At 41.8% G+C, this 21,201-nt stretch overlaps 1 protein-coding gene across 1 annotated transcript; it reads right to left on the reverse strand.

Annotated features, from left to right (window-relative positions):
* Nucleotides 1-939: 939 nt before the first annotated feature.
* Nucleotides 940-20,912, reverse strand: polr3b (polymerase (RNA) III (DNA directed) polypeptide B). Its single transcript, XM_063897749.1, has 28 exons — nt 20,740-20,912; nt 20,390-20,422; nt 19,858-19,914; nt 19,707-19,771; nt 19,514-19,589; nt 19,011-19,111; nt 18,644-18,735; nt 18,424-18,541; nt 18,129-18,237; nt 17,285-17,407; nt 14,010-14,126; nt 13,795-13,929; nt 12,491-12,652; nt 11,947-12,147; nt 11,000-11,162; nt 9,876-10,029; nt 9,360-9,434; nt 9,168-9,266; nt 8,941-9,068; nt 7,632-7,841; nt 7,308-7,466; nt 6,483-6,600; nt 6,214-6,356; nt 3,962-4,065; nt 2,674-2,840; nt 1,853-1,966; nt 1,561-1,734; nt 940-1,228 (listed from the first exon to the last, which is right to left on the reverse strand). The coding sequence occupies exons 1-28, from the start codon at nt 20,809-20,811 to the stop codon at nt 1,099-1,101; spliced, it is 3,399 nt and encodes a 1,132-aa protein (XP_063753819.1). The 5' UTR covers nt 20,812-20,912; the 3' UTR covers nt 940-1,098.
* Nucleotides 20,913-21,201: the final 289 nt, after the last annotated feature.

Consider the following 21,201-nt stretch of genomic DNA (forward strand, 5'->3'; position numbering starts at 1 on the left):
ACCTGTGAGCACGTGTGGGACAGGGTGGCAGTAACATCAAGTGGGACACTGTGCAGGTCTGTGCATCCATTCAGACTCATGTGGGAAGAAAAAAGCTGCTGAATGAGTGACAGGTCAAAAGGGATTTGGGATTGTCTAAAAAAACAGCATCATCATAACATTTTAATCATTTCCTGTTGTCTGTAAATTCTCTTTGCGTCTCAGAAAGGACTAAACACCAAATATATACGTTAACAGCCCACTAATGAGAACCCTATTCAAAGGCCTAAACGGTGGCTAACGCACAGCCGTGACCTCAAAGGAGGATCTAATTAATTTCAGTCAAATAAGAAGAAGGTGGAGTCTGTATCTCCCTCAGTGGACGACGTCGGGTTTTTTCAGCCCGTTATCTGCTTATTAGAGCCTCATAAAAAAGGACAGGTGCAGCCACCAAAAGAGCCTCTTCCACTCTGCCCGCACAAACGGATGTGTACTGCTTTTGTTCAGTGAAAAGGCCCCAATTGAGTTGTGTGTGTATGTGCGAGTGGGGGGTACCGTTACGCTGTATACGACATGTTGGTGGCATTAAGGCTTTGGTCCTAAAGAGGAAACCGTACGACTCAAAGCTACTTCTTCCTATTGATTTAAACGAGGACAGTGGCGCTTGTTTGTATACAGTATGTCCTCACTGAGCATCCAGCTGTCTGCTCTACATGAGAGGTGTATTCCACTCATTTCTAATGGAGGCATCCAATAAAGTGGAAATATTTTACTTAAAAATCTAGTTTATTTTGAGCTAGCCAACATTAAGCCTGTTGATTTGTTGAGTTATCTCAAGCTGAAAAAACATACAGGTGCAGAAATGTCTTGATTAATGATTAGACACAATCAATTGTCAACAATTTTAACAATCGTTTTAAGTTTTTGTTTTGTTGATTTGAACAAACACACAGCAGCGAATTGTGCAATATTTTTTTGTGTTTATTATGAACATATACAAAAACATAATGTCTGGAAAGTACCAACAGAAATGAGAACCTTCACATTGTTTTGGTTTGTGATTATTCTTCTGTTCCTTTGTAAATACTATCTCTAAACCTTTCACTCACTCAGACTGTGTCACTCGTTGTAGCGCGACAGTTTGAGTCGGGGGATGATGTTCATGGACTGCAGCTCCTGGAACAGCAGCTTGCAAGCGTACGGGATACGCAGAGAGGAAACGTGACAGGAGGACTTACAGTAGTGACACCTGGAAGACAGAAACCGAGAATCAGACGAGAAACTAATTTTGTTAAATCCTTGCTGAATAAAGACAATGCTGCATGAGATTTTGGTTCCTTCAGTGGACATTGTTGTACACTGAATCATCTAAACGAATAGAAAAAGCTTATGTCCATTGACCTAGATGTTTCACCTTCAAATCTTGCATGATTTTTAAAATGTTTAGAGAAACAGGGACATGACTATACTAGCCCATAAGAAAAAACTAAAATCATTTAGTAAAAACATTAGCCTGTATATTGGTTTCCAGTATAAATTGACTCACAGATCTGAAGATGTTGACTGAAATGTTAAACTTACCACCCAGAGTATCCCAGCAGGCCGCACTGCCCGCACACGTCCACCTCGAAGGCGTCACTGGAGATCATGAGGCGCTCTAGCAGCAGCATGCTCGCTCCGTAGCCGATCAGACAGTCACGCTCCATCTCGCCCAGACGCAGACCTCCGTCTCTGGAGCGACCCTCTGTAGGCTGCCTGAGAACGGGACAGAAGCATGACATTAAACCAGAGAGTAGAGATACTGATAAAAGAGAGCAACATAGTTTTATTGTTGTTAATTCCATTTAATGAAAAATAAGATGGTAGATTTTACCTGGTGAGGACGGCTCTGGGGCCTCGGGCTCTGGCGTGCATTTTATCGAGCACCATGTGCTTGAGTTTCTGATAATACACCGGTCCGAAGTAGATATAGGCTTCAAGAGGTTCCCTGAGGGAATTAAGTAAATATCAAGCTAATGCATCCTTAAACATTTAGTCAACACTACAGTACAGATTCTTATACCATTATAAAAAATGTAACTCAGTCACTTAAAGTAAAAATAGACACTTTTCATTTAAAAGTGTTTTTACAGCGTTGTGGAGCTGTCGCTATTGCTTTGCTCTTAAAACTTAAAAAACAGATAAATAACCTGAACTTAAATTTAAAATTAGGTTAAGAATGACCGAAATCTAAAACTTCTTTTGTAAAAAAGTAGAAAACTGGATACAAAAGAAAATCTATAAATGACACATGGAAAAGGAGAAACATCATGATCGGGGACCAAATATGTTTAACTGTTACCTTAATCAAAGTTACAGATTTGGTATATTTTACACAATTAAACAACATATAACGTAGGTCTAGCATTTTTTTGGTCATTTTTTCATATTACACTTTTCCGATACTTACTCTAAGTTCTTTATTCGAGATTGCTAGAAGACACCAACGAGATAGACTTACTGAAATAGTATAGTATAGTATAACTGCATATCCATGGAATCGCTGAGAAAATGGTTTAATATATCTGATATGATTTTACGCCACAAGCTAGTTTATGTGTTCACAAACATAAATAAATAAACATTAAAAGCAGCCAGTAATGTGACGTGTGTTTGAGTTGTGTTTAATTGGATGAAACATGAGCTCTTTATTACCCAGTGATTCCTGAGGTGACGTAGTCTTTGCCCTGGTAGTTGTATCCGTAGCGGATGAGGTCCTCACACACATCCTTCACCTTGCTGCCTCCGAAGGCCGTACCGTAGTGAAAGCGTCCGTCCAGGACTCCCGCCTTCCCGGCCAGCAGCTCAATCAACTTCCCCACCTGACAGGATCAGAAGTCCACGAATGTAACGAAGGCTCATTAATAACATAAATCTCCTGTGATTTACGCTCTTCACTGGCACCGAGTGTTGACATTGTGGGTGTGATTAGATTACACATGTACCCCTTGGGGTGGGATCGGCAGTCTTAGGATGACTGATTTCAACAATTCCACTGAGGTCACACCCAGAGGACCCCTGACCCCGATACATAAAAGGAAACACCTACTCTCATTTCACTCTCAGGCCACAGAAACATCCTCCCGAGCCAAACATTTCTGAGACTTCTCCATGACAACCGGAGCAGGCAAACACACTGGCACTGACAACTTCAGCAGTAAAGATCATTCAAGTTTTTACAGTGTAAGGGACAAAACAGGCAGAAACGGGGCCAAGTCATTCACATGCAGCCCCATCCTGTGCTTCAGATGTGCTGTGCATGTTTGAAAAAACTTGTACACCCTGCTACAGGCGGCAGCTCGCTGGCAGCCGCCTCCGCAGCAACAAATATCTGTTTGTGAACAGTTAGATTGCTGCTTAGCGGCGTCAATGGACGTGTGCTCTGGAGTCCAATGATAACCCAGAGAGGAGAGGAGCGGGATAATGAGAGCTTTGTCTCTGAAGAGCCGACACAAACTTATGAAGAGCAACGGTCAACAGGTGATTCAGACTGAAGTCACAAATACCAGATTTGTGACTTCAAATAATAGATTTCTACATTTATTTCGACAAGCTATATACACGGTTTGAGCTATCTGACATAACACACAATATCAGAGCTTTAAAGATTATTCAATCAATTTATAGATTGCAATTTTTTTAATCTGCAACTATATTTATAATGCATTATCATTTAAGTCTCTTTTTAAACCTACATTTAAAATATGTACTCAATTCTGCAGCTCAAATCTGATCATTTGTTTGTTTTCTTTGGATATTCGGATTTAAGGGGAAAAAAACCTTTAAAGACGTCCCCTTTATCTTCGGGAAAGTATAATGGCGTTTTGCACATTTTTCTGGATAATACAACGAACTGACTCAATGAAAAAATACAAACGTTAATTTCTGAAGAAAACGATTGTGATTTTGAGATAAACTAAATATTTTCTCCCGCAGTTCGTACCGTCATTCTGGAGGGATATCCGTGAGGGTTCATGATGATATCTGGACAGATGCCCGTGTCACAGAACGGCATGTCCTCCTGTGGGACGATGAGGCCACAAACACCTGATACACACACAGAGAAATAAATCAATGCATACATGTATCACAGCAGTACTTTTACAGACATCTTCAGATGACGCACAACAAGCACATTTTCATTTTATTTAGCAAAAATGCCTTAGTTGTTTATGGTGCAGATAATTACATACCTTATTTATCATTATTGGTAATCTCATAGTGTTTTATTTTTAACTATTTACAGACTCAACAAAAAAGAAAATCCAAAAAATAATCTATTTATGGAAACAAAGAATTGATGGTTCTATTTTTAAATCCTCAATTTTAACCTAGGGGTCAAAACAACTTTGTCCATCAACTTAACAGCCCACAGTGTTGTGACTAAAACATGTTGAGACTTATAGTCAAAGTTTTTGTAGTTGGAAGCTGCAGGGCGGCTTGGTGGGGACCTCTGGCAGAGCTTGACATTTCCATACTCCTGTGGACAGACAGGGTCCTCTTTCGATTCACATGATGTGGGGGACGAGCACCCTGGTAGCCAGGAGTTTAAGTGTGAGTGCAAATGTTTGCTGAGGGGCCGAAACACTCTTCACTGGCCAGGGTAAACAGATTGTAGGCCCATTTGCAAATGAAAAAAAGAGAAAGAGCAGAGAAGAGAAGGAGAGCAGGAAGTGGAGAAAGGTGCTTAGCTTGACAGGGAGACTGGGATTACACATCCATGACTTTCAGTTTAACTCTGAGGAAGTGGAGGGGATCAACTGGAGGGGAGAAATTGAATCCGTGCACGTGGGAAAAATTCAGTATGAGCCGACCAGTCAGCCACACAGCAGCCTGTTGATGCCATACAGGATGTATTAACAGGATGTTGACTGGGAACAAGTAAAACGATTTGCTGGAAAGTCATCCAAGAGCAGGAAGAAGGTGTAAGGAAAAGAGAAAAAGGCGGGTATGGCAGAGCCAGAAGGAAAGTTAAAAGGGGGAAAATAGAAAGAAAAAAAGTCAGTAAAAAGGAAAGTTGGAATATCAGGGTAAAAGTAGGATAAAGGCAGAAAGAGAGGACGGGGGAAGAAGTGGGAAATGGAGGAGAAGGTGATTAGAAAGATTCAGAGAGAGAGAGAGAGAGAGAGAGAGAGAGAGAGAGAGAGAGAGACACTTGTTCCCATAGCAGACATCCTCGGTGTTGTTTGTTTTGTGTGAAAGTGAATGATAAAAGAGGCATGAAATCAGCAGAGAAAGGCAAGACAACAGCAAGGGTCCAGAGCCCTCCATCACAGCTCATACAGCCCCACGCTGGCGGCTTGCACAATGGGCCCCTACTACTGACAACCCCTGCACCTCCTCCCCCTCCTCCACAGCTGTGTGTGTGTGTGTGTGTGTGTGTGTGTGTGTGTGTGTGTGTGTGTGTGTGTGTGTGTGTAAATAATTAACTTATTCTGCTCTGCTGACCAGGACTTATGAGACTAGTCATGAGTAGCTGGGAGATCTATAGCCGCAGCCAAATTCACTGATAATGAAACAATAAAACCCTAATCAGAAACTACTTTCAAGCAAGAAAAACGTTTTACAACAGTTTCTGTAAACACCTCACTGTGAGGGCAAAGGGCTCAGATTAACTCACTAGCCGTACATCAGAGCAGTTGCACATCTGGGACTTTCCATCCAGATCTACAGCTAACCCTCCAGCGACCCCTCTCTCTTCGTCACTATCTGAGACAGAAGACATTGTCCCATCCTGAGCTGACCGCCCAGTGGCCACGGCAGTAATGAGGAGAGTAAATTATGCATGGCGCCAGTTAGCTTTTTGATTAAAACATCATACCAGCCCTCTATAGGGGAGGTGCTGCAAAACAATGGAGGTTGTAAACACTTTTTCTCCAGTAGCAGCAGAATACTGCTGGGGTGTAATAAATTTGCATAGTCTGGCACAGGACAAAGAGCCAATTAATTGAAAAGAGCTCTTGAAAGATGAGGACAGGGGGGCAGTGACAGAGCAGCAGCTACTGGGACTTGACTCAACAAATGCTCCGGCACAGAGACGACCAAAGTTTTTTTCCCAGTCATTTACAATCTTCCATGACAGGTTCAAATCGAGGCTCTAAGGGGGGGATTTTGATGCAGTGAACATATAGGTTTGAGGGCAACATAATGCCATTTTAAGCCAGGTAACACAGGGTGACCGAATGAAGACGGCACCTTTCTGTCCGTGCCGACTGCTGAACTTGTCTCCTATCTCTGGCCTCCTGGTCTGCCTCAGGAGGATCTTTATGAGGAAAGCATCTTCAGCGTTGGATGAGATCATGACCTTCTCAACATACGAGTCTGTGGAGCCCTTATAGCTGCAGAAAGAAAAGTATTATTATTATAATTTTTTCACAGGATTATCAAGAAATCTAAATGTTGAGCAGTGTTGTTTCAAATGCAGAAGCTGTGCAGGTGGGTGTTGTGAGCTGGAGTTCACTCACCTGACCGGCACGTCTCTGTACTGCGGCTGGCCTGGCTGGGTACTGCCCTCCAGTGGTGTCTGGGTGACAGTTGGCATGGACTTGTTCACCAACACCTGCTTGTTCTCCACTTTCTCACCTGTGCCAGGTAATAGCAGGCTATTAAATGCTCTTATAGGACTCAAGGTGTGCACAGGCTTGGACGTTTTAACACTTCTCATTCATCGTGTATAAAAGCAGACGTTCAATGTGTTCTCGTTGCTTTTCCAGAGACTATGGGTCATGTTAGTCGCCTCACAGTTGGATAAAGTTGCCGTCTTGATTGACTTTATGCAAATCAGAGGCATCCAGCAAGATTCTACACCTCTGACAATTCCCCATAACTCCTAAACTAAACATCGTCAAGCTAAAATAAAAACAGATGTTTTCAGAAACACATTCTGTTGAAACATTTGTCGTGATTTAAAAATAAACCGTAGAAATAAGCTGACATTCCACAAGTGAAACGTTTGTCAAAAAACGCCCGTGGAGACGTTACCGTACTCGTAAATAATGCTACTTTTGAAACCCAAACTGTCAAAGTCTAAAATCTGATTTGAATCTTCAAATACGTCCCACCCCAACATGTTTTATCAATAACATCACATTAACTGACATTATGGGATAATGGGGCTGCTGTTACACTGGTCACTGAATGAAACATAACAAGCCAATGACATCCTGTAAAAGTCACACGTTAAACATCCTGTTGTATTATTATTGATAGTCACATTTATTGGAGCAGTACAGTATTGAAATAAGATGATACAGGGCATGCTAGTGACTTCCAGTCCGGCTGGTGCTTACCGGGAGAGCAGATACCGTCAGCATCCAGGATGTTGTGCCTCCAGATGGGCTTTCGCGTGACAGCATCAAGCATGGGCCCCATCACCTTGTCGAAGGTCTGGTTGGTGTAACGCCGCAGCGTGCATTTGGCGTTTTTATAGACGAGGCAACGGCCAAATCCTGGAAGGAAACAGAGGGATCAGAACATTCTGCTACCTCAACAGGTTGTTGATATGCATGTGTTGCAAAAGAAGCCCCTTTTAAGTAAATTCCAATGAATAATTCTATAAAAATGCCTAATAATTGACAAATGCTCCATGTCATCTTCAGGGAAACAGCTCTCACCTCTATCAAGGGAGGCTTTGTTGAGGATCAGAGCATCCTCAATGTCGTAGCCGCTGTAGCTCATCACGGCCACGGTGGCATTCTGACCGGCCGGCAGCTTCTCAAAGTCAATCAGCTCGATGGTTTTTGTTTTGACCATGGGCCTCTGAGGGTACGCCAGCAGGTACATCAGGGTGTCGATACGGTTCCTCTGGTTGTAGCCAATAGTACCTGAAGAGAGGAGAACATGAGTTCATATGGAGGACTTACTTAACTGTAACCTTCTGATGAGAAACTATGTGGTTAGTGCATGGGTATCATTATCTTCAAATGTCCAGTGTCAATACACACGATGTGCACAACTTTAAATGATGAGTGGATTAAATATGTTTAATCATCCTGTCTGTTGGGTCGGGCCGGGTCTGGTAAATGTCTACAGAGCAGCGGAGGAACGGGCTGAGTTATGGCGTAAAGCCTGGCCTCCCTGGAAGCCGTGACATTTATCAGATACTATTACTTCACAATCAGGCTGCAACACACAGTCTGTGATAATAGGCCCGGGCCACACAGCCAGATTTGCACATGTATAGGGCCGACCACACAAAACAGACAAGGCAGAGGATATTGGGCCAAATATAGTTCCAGTCTGTGTTTTTCTAATAATGGGGGGAGGGGAGGAATGGACGGAGGTAAAGCGGTGGGGCGGGGGTGACTGCGGCTCTTACGAATGTTAGCAGGGCCGTTTGGGGAAGTTTTGGTTACCAAGGAGCTGCGGGTGCGCACTCTGTGGTCTTTCGCAGCTGAGCACACTGACCCCCCGAGCACAGCCAGAGCAGACACAATGAATTGCTAATGACACTCTGGGTGACTGGCAGGGAAAGGGCCTCCGCACACACATAGCACAATGGAGAACCTACGCAAGCGCCCCATGTTTGATGTCCATGCGCATACACACTCTGACACACACCCATAAGAAAAACACTCAATCACACATACAAATGTTTTCTGACAAGAAGTAGAGCAGTAGCAGAGTTTTTTTTTGGGGGGGGGAGAAGACCCAGCAGGCTGCTTGTATCTATGCTGTTTGTTATTCTAATGTCCTTTTGTATGATTTCTACTCGGGCAAATAAAACTTTAAACTCTGAACCAGAGGATTTAGGAGACTTTAGAAAAGTCTTGATGTAAGATTAAATTGCTGTCTGTATTTGTGTTTGCCCATGCATAGAAGTAAACACTGCAGCTGTGTGGAGGATGTTTGGGAAAGGATTTGAGATATCTACAGTTGAATGACCTGCAGCAGACTGAAGCTACCTGCTCAGCTCAGTCTTACCCATGGCCTGCTTGCCCATAGCGCACTGGTATGTGTTCCTGGGTGACTGGTTGTGGTGGGGGTAGGGAATGAGGCCAGCACACACCCCGAGCAGCGTGAAGGGCTCGATCTCCAAGTGTGTTGTGTCTCTACAGAAAAAACCCAACGGAAGAAGCAGTGAGACAAGAGTGATGACAAATCAGGAGAACTTTTCACAATTTCTAAGTCTGTCAAGTGTGTTCACTCACTTGTTAATCATGTGTTCATAAAGGGCGATCTGACAGTCGTTCTCCTCATTTACATCCAGGTACTCCACCAGGCCCTCGTGCAGGAAGTCTTCAAAGGTTCTGAAACGAGTGTTTAAATGATTTATTTGGTGCTATTTTTACACTTTTGATTATTTGCTAACAAACATGCTCTTAAAGACCTTGCAGCCTCACCTGTAGCCCTGTGACAGATCTTCCATGTGTTTGTTTTTCACCATCGGCTGTCCCCTCTTCACTATGATGTAAGGCCTGATGGAGAGAATCACAACATTAGCAGAAGGCTGTCGGATTAGAAATGAGAGACATGTAACATATTCTCTGTTGGAATACATAGAGAAACATTATTTAATTTGAGCATTTCAACATTCAAATTTCCTATATAAGAAAAGTAAGAAAAATAAACCCTTTTCTTTCAACAATTTGTTTTTTGTTGTTTTCATTATAGAACATTTAACAAATGGTCAATCAAGACAAAAAATAACATTGCCTGCCTTCTGCTATTAAATGGCTAGCAAACTGCTCTTCAATGCTTAAGATTTTCTGTAACGCCTGCAATGACGCTCTGAAAAATAACCATTTACTTAGTTTACCTCGATTTCTCTAATGCTGAAGGACCAGAATGTTTTTATTTACTTTAATGTCTTTTTTAATGCGTTGTACGTGTTTAATGTCCAGGTTTAAACTCCCCACCTGCAGAGACGTCCTCCATCAGAGGAGATGTAGACGCAGCGGTCGGTCAGGTTGGTGGAGATTGACACAAACTCGTTGATGAAACCCGCCCGGCGCATCAGTCTGAAGGTGCTGACCAGCTTCTTATGATCCCGAATCACACCGAGAATGTTACCTGTTGACAAAAACCAGAGCAATGCACATGCTTATTTACATAACTGCTGTGTGCTGTTACCCACAAGCATTAATGGATACTCAGCCTGGATGTGAGACTAGTCAAGTAAGGTACAGCAAACAATTACATATTTCATTTATATGTTAATTAATACATTAGGTCTATGAAACATCTGAGAATGGTAAAAAATATCATTAGTTTTCCCAGAGCCCAATGTAAAATTTGAAGTGCAAGTATATTGTGTTTTCCATCAGATCAGTTAAAGTAAAGCAGCCAATTGTGGTAATTATGATTTATTTATGCTAATTGATTTAAATGTATTAAACTCAGGTATGAGACAAATCCACTAGTCAAAAAGTTACAGTAATTAAACTTTAGAGTTTCATTTTGAGTCAAAAACTCAACAAAAAAAAACTAACCCATCCGCAGCCTTTGAATGGAAAGAAAATAAGGAAAACAGCCTGCGTATACTTTAGTTTACCTTGAACCTGCACTGCTGGTGAAAGCAGGCTGCCTGCAGGGGTTTGTTCATATCGAGCCTGACAGACAAACGGCAGGAGAACAGAGGAGGCTCTGTGCTCTGCCTCTGTGTGAGGGCACATCCACAGTGAACACACTCTGATGGGCTTTGACACCTGCTGCTACCAACTAATTAAATGGTATGGCAGCTAATATAATTTGACAGTTATCAGTGGCAGAGACAAACATATACAGTAATTAAGGGGCCAAGTTCTACTCAAGAATAATACCTACTGCCATGAAATTAACCACTTATCAGACTCCCTGCTAAATAATAAATTGTCTTATGTAAACTAAACAGAATATTTTCCCTTCATGTTCATAAGCAATGCATTCAAAACAGGGAGGATTAAACTTCCTTTTCAAGTGATCTAAAGCAGCAGCAGCGACTGGAAATTCTCTTTGCGTTTGTTTATTTATTTATTTATTAAGCTGCAACGAGGAGCTTTACCGTTGAGGAAGACCAGGAAGACGCTGGGGTAGGAGAGCTCCTCTCCACACAGCAGGTTGACGTCTTCTACGCCCAGATTGAAGGCCAGTTTGATGATCGGACCGTCCTCCATGTCCGTGGTGATGTGGGTCATCAGAGCCAAGTTCTTCACCAGACCACAGGCCTACACACCAAAACATCAATATAAAGAATGAACGGAAAGTATAACACAAAAGAGTGTTTTCTAATAACACAAAACAAAAAAATACTACACAGGTCCTTGTAAATACCAAACCAAATCAATCCACAGCCTTTACTGGATAACGTGTTCTAAGAGCTCAGTTTAGCTCAGTATGGGCCTTACAGGTCAATAGCATCCCTTCCCTGTTTCCCTGTCTTATCTTATACTCCACATGGGTCAGTTTCTATGTTTCTTTCTGTCCTTCCTTCCCTTTATTTTTGGGTGTGGTTTAGAAAGAGTTTACTTATAAAGCAGTTTTTTATCTGTAATGACTCTAGTTGGTACTTTGAAAGTGCTGTTGATGGGAAAAAAACAAGACAAAGTAAGCTGCATTTACAAGGAAGAAATATCTGTTAATTTAATGTCTTAGCTTAATGTAAGTCATCATTAGCTACTGCCTAATTTCTATGAACAGATCTCTGCCTTTGAATGCACACAAGGTTTGGTAAAGTGTTCTGATTTCCATTCGTTCTCCGATCAGTTCTGCCAATCACATTGGGGCTAGCCTAGGATGAATGCAGCTCTGTGTAGAGAGCAATAGAGGCAGAACGCAATGGCACAGACATGTAGCATCATAACAAACTGCACAGAATTAAGAAGTAACTTTGTAGCAAGTAATTATTCCATGCCATATCTTTTACTCAGATTTCAATATTCAGCAGATTTTAAACACGTTGATCTGTTTGCCGGTGATGCAGGTCGGGTATGGCTGCTGCAGTTTGCTCACCTCTCCCTCAGGAGTGTCAGACGGACACAGCATGCCCCACTGTGACGGCTGCAGGGATCGAGGCCCGCTGACCTTCCTGGTCTTCTCAAACTGGGAGGAGATCCTGGTCATCATGCCAAGAGCCGAAATAAACGAGAGACGGGACAGGACCTGGGTGACCCCCTGACGGTCCATCTTGAATCTCTTCAAAGACCAGTTGCCCTGTGGACAGAAGAGTCCCTTTTTCGTTACAACCCAACAATCTGAATGTATATTTTTTAGTTTGACTTAGTTAGTTTTGCTTTCAGTGTTTTTAACTGGGCTTAAACATCTTCATCTGTTTCCATGGTACTGCTGAGATTGAGTGTTGTTAAGACTAAGAAATGCTATATATCAACTTGCAAAGACCCATCCTTCAGTCAGGAAAACACATTTATGATGCAAGGGGGTATATGGTCTCATATCAGATGGTGCCGTTTAAAATTCTGATACAGAAAGCTTTGACTTTTCCTCCAACACTTTCCACAAAGCCTCAGAAGCTTGCACACGACTTGCACACACTCACCGTGGATATGGCATTGACCATGCCGTTTGTGATCTGATCCTGCCGCATGTGCTTCACCACGTCAAACTGAGCTGCTCTCTGCTTGGGGATGATCTGGTCGGCGATTTTCTTCAGTTCAGAGTTGAACTTCTTAAACAGATCCTCAAACAGCAGAGACAGCAACTAGAACGGGCGGAGAGACACCATCAGCAGGGAGGACGTTTTTAATAGAAATCATTTAGTTGTAAGAACAATAACTTCGGGGAGTAGTCATTGTTTCTCCACACAGTCCGACTCTCAGATCTCCTGGCACCGCACACCTGTTTTTCCTCTAATCAGCGCTGAGGTGCGTTTACAGTCAGATTTAATAACCAGCTGTGCCGACTCGCTGATAAGCCTGACCTGGCCTCCGTCCAGGGTCCCTGTCCTCCTCCTCCACCAGGCCTACAGGAGCCAACCTCTCTCACCCACCCCCCCCCACGCTGTGCATTAGCATACATCAAAACAAACAGGCAGCGCTGCTTAAAATTAATAAAGAAATTAAGCTTCCATTGCGCAGCCAGGCCAATTAGTTGAATGTCAGCGAACCATAATTGGAGAGTGAGGAGATTGCTGGCGTTGTTAGTGTGTAAGCCCCCTATTGAAAGAGGGCTCTGTGCCCCCACCTTCCTCCCATCTCCTGCTCCTTATACAGAGCAGGTTGGGGGGGAAATTAAAGGCCTTAAGACAGCAGTAATTACATTATCAGAGCCGAGCCTGCGGATTAGCTCAATCGCTCCAGTCAAGGCAGCAATTCTATTGTCACGCTGCTGAAAAATCCCCATGCTTCCACAGCCTCTGGATTTTGGTGCCACTGCATATCTCTCTTCTGACAAAGCCAGGCTGAAATACAGGGGGAGGAGAAGGAGGGGGGTGAAAACAAAACATGGAAAAACAAAGCTGAGGGAAAATAATGAGAGCCTTATTAAAGGAAGGAGGCAGGAACAAAGATGCAGGTGAGAGATCAGGGCGGGGGCAGCGCTGTGATCCAGTCACACAAAAGCATGCGAGAGTTATTTGTTCTTTTCTACACGTTTTTCTATCCCGCCTGTTTTCTTTTTTAGTGGCTTTATGAATAAAGAAAAGGTATAAACCACCTTTGAGTTATAAACACACAGATCAACAGGGGGCTTGTTGATGTCAGAACTGAACACGGCTCATTTACCTGATCAGTTCACATATTAACAAATAAATGAGCTTAATGGCATGTTATTCTGAAACAAAATAGACTCACTGAAGGGCATTATCAAGCAGTGAATGAATCCACATGGCGCACACAGGCTTACCTGTCCAGCCAACTCGAGACGTTTGTTGCCATAGTAATCTCTGTCGTCCACCTTGTTGTCCCCTTGAGCGAGGATCACCCTCCGCACCATCACAGCCAGGTAGATACACTTAGCCCGGAAGTTAAACTCTTTCACCTGCAGACAAATGACATCATGATTGTACTCTGTGAAACATACAGTGTAGTAAATGAACCTCATCTGTCTGGAAAACATACAGGCACATGTGTGAGGATTAGAGACGCCAGGAGCTCTCGGGCCTCCTCCATTTTTGTCTTCTTGGGGCCTCCCCACATGCGCTGTCTCCGCACTTTATTCCCCAGATACCGCAGAGCCTGAAATACAGAGCAGCAGGTACAGCAGAGGTCAGGGAGCGGGCAACAAGAGAGGGTGGTTTAAACTTTTTTAGACATTTATGAAGATGCAGCACCAGCTGTTCTAAATGCATACCATAAACAGTAATTATTTAGGATATTTTCACAAATTTGACTTAAAAATAAAGAACATATCTACCAGACCCAAAACTGACCCACCCAATCAGACATGTTGGCTGTGAGACGTTTAAAAAAACATCACCAAAATATATACTCTTTATACAGCCAAGTCCAGACCATTATTTTATGCATTAGTGTTGAATAAACAAATGTTCCGTTATAGTCTGAATTTAGATCCCATTCAGGAGATTGATCAAAGAAAGAACATGTCTTTGAAACATGAGAAGAGAAAAAGGGGCACAGAGAAGGAACAAAGACACCAGACTGGATTAAAACAAGGGATGTTGCAAGTACTTGATTACAGTCTTCGTTCAATGCCATGTAACTTTTGATAGCTGACCGTTTTTTAACAAACAATGCTACCAACGAGCTTCATTTTACATTTTAAACTGTTGCGGTTCATTATCCAGCTCTGTGATTCATTTAAACTGCATTTCAAAGGCATTTGCTAATGTGGTTGAAAAATGATTAACATGATTGTACAGAAAACACGTTTCAGGCTTGTGGGAGGTCAAGTGAATGGGAACACACAAACACACACACACACACACACACACACACACACACACACACACACACACACACACACACACACACACACACACACACACACACACACACACACACACACACACACACACACACACACACACACACACACACACACACACACACACACACACACACACACACACACACACACACACACACACACACACACCACCTGAGTCAGTGTTCATCTAAAGCCCTCTTTACTGAACTAAAGGTCAAAGGTCAATGAGGCTGAAGATGTTTTAGCAAGACCACCCACCTTACCCATCACCAGGAATAAATAAATATATATACATATATTGTTTAAACTTTAAGGCGACTCTGTATAAAAAAAGTTATTGTATGAATCATTAAGAAATAACACAATTCTTAATTGATGAAGTCATGCTTCTCAAAATCTGATTGAGAAATTAATCACTGGAAGAAAAAAAAGATGACAGTCAAATTTGGTTTAGGCAGATTATTTATCATAATCTGATAGCAATGTTTCTTAAGCCTTATCTGCCTTTAATGATATAGATTTAGGCGTCATTGTGCACAATACAATGACCCAATGAATACCATGAAAAGACATCATGGAGGCCGGCAGACAGAGGGACATGAGAGCTGCAGAGACTGGTTGCTAGGACGCAAATATGGCCTCATCAATGCATCAGTGGTTCCTCTAACATAATCTTTATGAAAAACAAATTGGCCGATTGCATTCATCTGTAGATGTCAAAGAAAACTCGTGGGCCTGCTGAATAAAACACCCAAAGCATAACTTGACTGGCTGGTGAGACAAAGCCTTCGTCATCTGATCACAGAGAGACAAAGAAAATACCTTCTGTCAACAGACGCTTGTTTCTGCGTCTGAAGGACAACATCCTGCTCTTCAGATGCAGGTAATGGGCAAATTAGTGCAGCTGATCATTCAAGATGCTCGTTTACTGACTCCCTGCTCCATCATACAGTAATTATGCTTTCATTCTACAAATGATGCTGTCCAAATAACAAAGGAACAGTCATTGTTTTCAACATGTTTGATTTTCCGAATCATCATTTATGTTGTCAAATTGATGATAAGATGAGCACTGCCATGTCTCTACACTAGCTATGAACAACAACTGGATATAGGGGGAAACACAGCCTGCCTACCGACACCTCCAAAACTCACTAATTAAAATGTAACATCTCAATTGATTAATCTGTAGAATAAACAAAAGCATAACAATGCATTTTGGTGTTTGACAAGGCGTTATGTGACTTCCTGAGTCATCCCTGTGTGGTTGCCAGGCAACCAGCAGAGACACCAATTAGTGCGCTTAAGAGGCGATTTTGTCACCGTTGGCCAAGCTGACAGTTTTCCACCATTTATAGTCCTTGAGCTAACCTAAGCAGTAAGTACGTTTGTATTTACTGTACAGTTATGGTATCTATATAACTAGCTCTCAGCAAGGAAATAAAAGACAAAAAAAAGGTCACAAGCCTGTGGGGGGGGGGGGGGGGGGGGGGGGGGGTTGGTCTAGGTTCAGCAACATGCCCAAATAATGAGGTCAGCTGACTACCTGAATATACTGAATGACCAGGTTATTCCATCAATGGATTTTCCTTCCCTGATGGCACGGGCATGTTCCAAGATGACAATGCCAGGATCCATCGGGCTCAAATTGTGAAAGAGAGGTTCAGGGAGCATGAGACATAATTTTCACACATGGATTGGCCACCACAGAGTCCAGACCTGAACCCGATTGAGAATCTTTGAGATGTGCTGGAGAAGGCTCTGTGCAGTGGTCCGAATCTCCCGTCATCAATACAAGATCTTGACGAAAAATTAATGCAAGACAGAAATAAATGTTGTGACGTTGCAGAAGCTTGTGGAGACGATGCCACAGCGAATGTGTGCCGTAATCAGAGATAAAGGCGGTCCAATGAATATAAGTGTGTGGCCTATTTTTTAGCCAGGCAGTGTATATATGTGTTGCTGATTTCACAAGGCTAAATAGATCTTCAACTAAATCCCAAATTAAAATGTATGGAAATCACTTTGTGTGGCCAGGAAATGTACAACAGCAACATGGAAATCTGACACTCTCTCCTCATTGATAAATGGTCTTTGGAAAGCAACAGTTGTATTCCTCTCGAAAAGATCACATTATATTCTTAGAAAGGGATATTATAGCTTTTTGAAAATCTGGCAGCCTTACCTAGAGTATAAAGGTACGTCACTGACACCACCATAGGTATGTGATCTGATTAGTCTTCTGGATAAAGCACTGTGTTTCACTCTATGCCTTGACTTTTGTTTGTATTTTGTTATGTTTATTTGGGTGGGTGGGGGGAAGCTTTGTTTTTTGTGTTATGTATAGTTTTTATATATACCTGAAAATGAAAAATAAAATATTGGATTGAATATCTTAATTAGGTCATCTTTATAAATCCAGATCAATAATAATCTAACGGCCCACCTGCGTCTGAGTGAAGATCTGGGCCTTCTGACACTCCTCCAGGCTCGGGCCGAAGCTCGCCATGACGTGCTCCTCCGTCCCGATCATCTGCACGATCTCCTGGTCACTCTCTACGCCCATGCCCTGTGTGAAGGACCAGCAATGAGTGAGGGGAATGATTATAATAAACAGTTGACATTTTTCATTTCTGGAAGGACATTAAGGGGATGTGAAGTACAGACACACACACACCTAGTAACTCAAACAAAAGTGTGTGTTTGTGTGGTGAAGCGAGGGGTGAGGTGGGAGTCTTAAGGTTGTCTGACATTTGCTTATGGAGATGTGAAGCTGTGGGAACTGATCTGTCTGGCCCACAGCAGATCTGAGTGCGTTTCTGAACACAGGGAGGGACAGGGAAGTCACCAAGGATATACAAGTGCACAGCAAACTGCATGCAAACCGTGTCCTGTAGATAATGACCTACGCTCCAAACAATCGACGCTCACAAGCCGACATGTTTGGAGAGACTTGTCCTCAGAGGAAAATAAGTTAATGATGCCATCTGGCGAACTGACATTTTCATTGAGAGCAAATGGCGACACATGAAGATATATCTGATGAAGAACTACTTTGTACTAAACACCAACCTGCTGGAATACCTCTCTTTAAATACTTGTAATAACATTGGTGTGTGAACTATCTATTGAAGACAATTCAAGAGGCTGCAGTGGAACAAAGTTACTTTGAAAACAGAAACAAATCATCTGGCTGTGCTGTAGCACCGCCTACTGGACGCTCTGTATCACTAATTTTCATCATTATAACCACCACGCTTATTCATGTATATTCATCATTACTTCTTTACCTTGAATATGATGGCAATCGGGGCATCCTCTGACAGCGTGTTGTGTTTCAGGTAGAATCTGCCTTGCTTGACAATCATATTAGTTCTGCTTTTCTTCTCGTGAGTGGAGCTGGAATTGAGACACGTAGATAAAGTAACAAAAGGTTTGTGAATTGGAAACTAAAGGGAACAAAAGTAACTGCAACAAGTCAATTGATTATAAACTATGCCCTGGTATTCATTTTTTTTTTAAATGCAGTTTTTAAACTCTGGCTCTACACCAAGTAAAGGATAAGGCCAGATGTTGTCACAGTACCTGGTTACTGAGGCTCCGACTGCTCCCTTCCTATCCTGCTCCACAATGATTCGATTCTTGGACAGCTGCTCTTGGATCAGAATGACTTTCTCCTGACCCTTTACAATGAAGTAACCCCCTGTGAAGAAATAGGAGATGATTTTTGCATGAATCACTATCATGAACATGAATCGTAATTAAGGTGTGTTAATGCTCTTATTCTGTGTCATTCTCTGTGTACCTGGATCCAGAGGACATTCATTGAGTTTAGAAACCTCCAATGGCGTCTTTCCTGTGAGAACACAGTTTGAGCTTCGCAGCATGATCGGCATCCTGAGAAAAGTTAAGGACAAGAGTATATAAATAAGACCACTTTATACATAGTTAAATGATACGGTATGTGCTAGTATTGTTATGTTGCCATAAGGGAAAGATTGAACAAAATGAAACGTAAGGTGAGTTAAGATAAATTATAGAAGAGCTGCACTGAATGTAGGGAATGTCAGTTCCAGGCTGATAAAATTAGCTTTTGACAATAAAAAGTCAGAAATTCAGCCACCTGCGGCAGGAAGTGACTCTGTGTGGACCAAAAAGAGACGCTTTGATACCTTCCAATGGGCAGTGCGTTGCGGATGATCCTCTGACTGCCACGCGTGTACTCTATGTCAACTGTGATGGGCGCCGAGTAGGTCATGTCTCTGAGGCGACACTGTTGAAACAAGCAGGAATGAAGAGGGAAATGTTCTGACATTTGACCAACGTAGGTGAAGATATTTTGCAAGAATGAATACCCTATCAACAGAAATAATCCTTTAAATGATCAATTCTTCAAGTTTTATTTTAGGCAATTAAATGATAGTCTGTAAAATGACTAAACATACCCAAAGATATATCATTATATTGTCAATTTTTAATATTGTGTTAATATTTGAGCTGCAATCAACAAATATTTGGAAATGTTTTACTCAATATCTAAATAGTTCAGGATACATTCTCTTTTAATTGATAAATTGTCTCTAATAAAGAAGATGTTAAGCTACAGCTGCAAAAATGTTATACTCAACCAATGATTATAATAGCTCCTCTAATATTAAACAAAAACAAAGCGCACCTCGTGAGGAGATACCGGTCTGGTAACGTTGAAGCTTTCTTCTACATCGGGCATGCCAACATAGATATTGAGGTATCTGGAAGTAAAACATTTAAATATTTTCAAATTATAAAAGAGTCAAAAGATGCTACATGTGTGTGTCAGTGTTAAAATACTGAGAGTTCATGCAAATGATGATGGTTAGATGACCTACTTGAGGTACCACATGGGATCAGCATCACTTGTGATCTTCTCGTTTGCTTTCATAATTTTCCTTATCTGGAAAACAAAGGCCAAATATAAACGATTTATATTTAAATAAAACCGGAGCTGTGATACACACTAATGTTGGGGTTGTGTTTTACCTCCACATTGATGAAATAGTTGAACGAGTCGATGTGCTGCTTCACAAGTCCTTTCACCTGGAAAACAGATAACAGCTCCAACATTTGTGGAAACTTGTGGAAAAGTGAAATGCAGCAATTTTGTTTTGTTTGTAGTGGTGAAAGAGTAACAGCATAAATAAGTTAATTTAGAGTGAAATAAATAAAAATTGCATAAAATAAAAATGGAAATGAGGTCTATTGTTGAAAAATATCAACATAATTCCAGACCCACATGCATATAACTTGTTTGCACTTGTGTTAATGTTCCCGTGTTGTTGAAGGGCAGACGGCCAATCTTTTTTTGGGTCAACATTATTAGGTTGCTTGAATTGCCAAGCATTTAATTCAATGAAAAAGTTTCTCTAATTATTTTATCCATAATCAGTTTATCGGTAAAATGTTCATTTAAATAGATATTGTGGAATAGAACTTGAGGTCCCAATATAAAAGCTTATTTGATGATGTGAGGATTTAAAGACAGTAAAATGTGTGTGACACAGCGGTTCGTTACCTTTAGAAAGGCTGGTAACAGTTTCCATTTTTCCTGAAAAAAGGAAGGAATTACATCACGTTTAATTGCACTTGTTTACAGGTAGTGAGGTCAATTTGCTTTTAACATTTCTTATTCTGCAACTTTAATTTAAGGCTATGCGTTGTTAACATTTCTACAACATGTAACCTTACAGTTCATCCGACCAAATGTAAATACATCTGACACCCAGGTTGACACGCTGTTTCACAGGTTCAGGACCATAAAGCCTCCAGGAGCTGTTTGTTTTGCTTCTCTGTGCTGCTAGCCTCCATGTTAGCCTCTCTCTACTCGTGGTGTGAAACTTTGGTCTTTATTTCCTCCAAACTCACCTCTATGGTGTCGACAGGAGCCGCCAGCTCCTGAGGAGTCATGTCACCAAACTCCCCACCAAGCACGTCCATGGTTGTTTATATTGTTCAAAAGCAAACACATAAAACTCTGCTCATTCTGTCACTGTTGATATACGCCGTCGGAAGTCTAACCAGCATGCGCCCCGCTCGTGTGTTACAGTTTAAAATGTTCGTACAGGCGGAACAAAAGAAAGGGTTCCGCTTTTCGTAAGGCGCTGAAAGATCTAAAGATTAATGTTTGTCGTAATGGTAAAAATAAGAATTTCTGAACAGAATGGCAGGCACAGTGTTCAGTTGGTCAGCCTTAGAAAGAAAACGCTCAAAAATAGAAACACTTAATGACCACAAACCCAGTAAAATGACTCAAAATGACTACAAAGTTACAGTGCGAATAAAAATCGATTAAAAAAAAACAGGGGTGTGTTGTTTTTCTGAAGAAAG

Source organism: Eleginops maclovinus, chromosome 2 (assembly GCF_036324505.1).
Source record: "Eleginops maclovinus isolate JMC-PN-2008 ecotype Puerto Natales chromosome 2, JC_Emac_rtc_rv5, whole genome shotgun sequence".
Classification (NCBI taxonomy): domain Eukaryota; kingdom Metazoa; phylum Chordata; class Actinopteri; order Perciformes; family Eleginopidae; genus Eleginops; species Eleginops maclovinus.

Bases quoted from the DNA above. Each gene is read 5' to 3' on its own strand.
- polr3b (XM_063897749.1), bottom strand. From the start codon at position 20,811: ATGGACGTGCTTGGTGGGGAGTTTGGTGACATGACTCCTCAGGAGCTG. The intron at 18,736-19,010 runs GTATCAAAGCGT...AACTTTTCTCAG, and splicing joins AACGCACTGCCCATTGGAAG to GATGCCGATCATGCTGCGAA. The intron at 18,542-18,643 runs GTACACAGAGAA...ATTTCTTCACAG, and splicing joins TGAATGTCCTCTGGATCCAG to GGGGTTACTTCATTGTAAAG.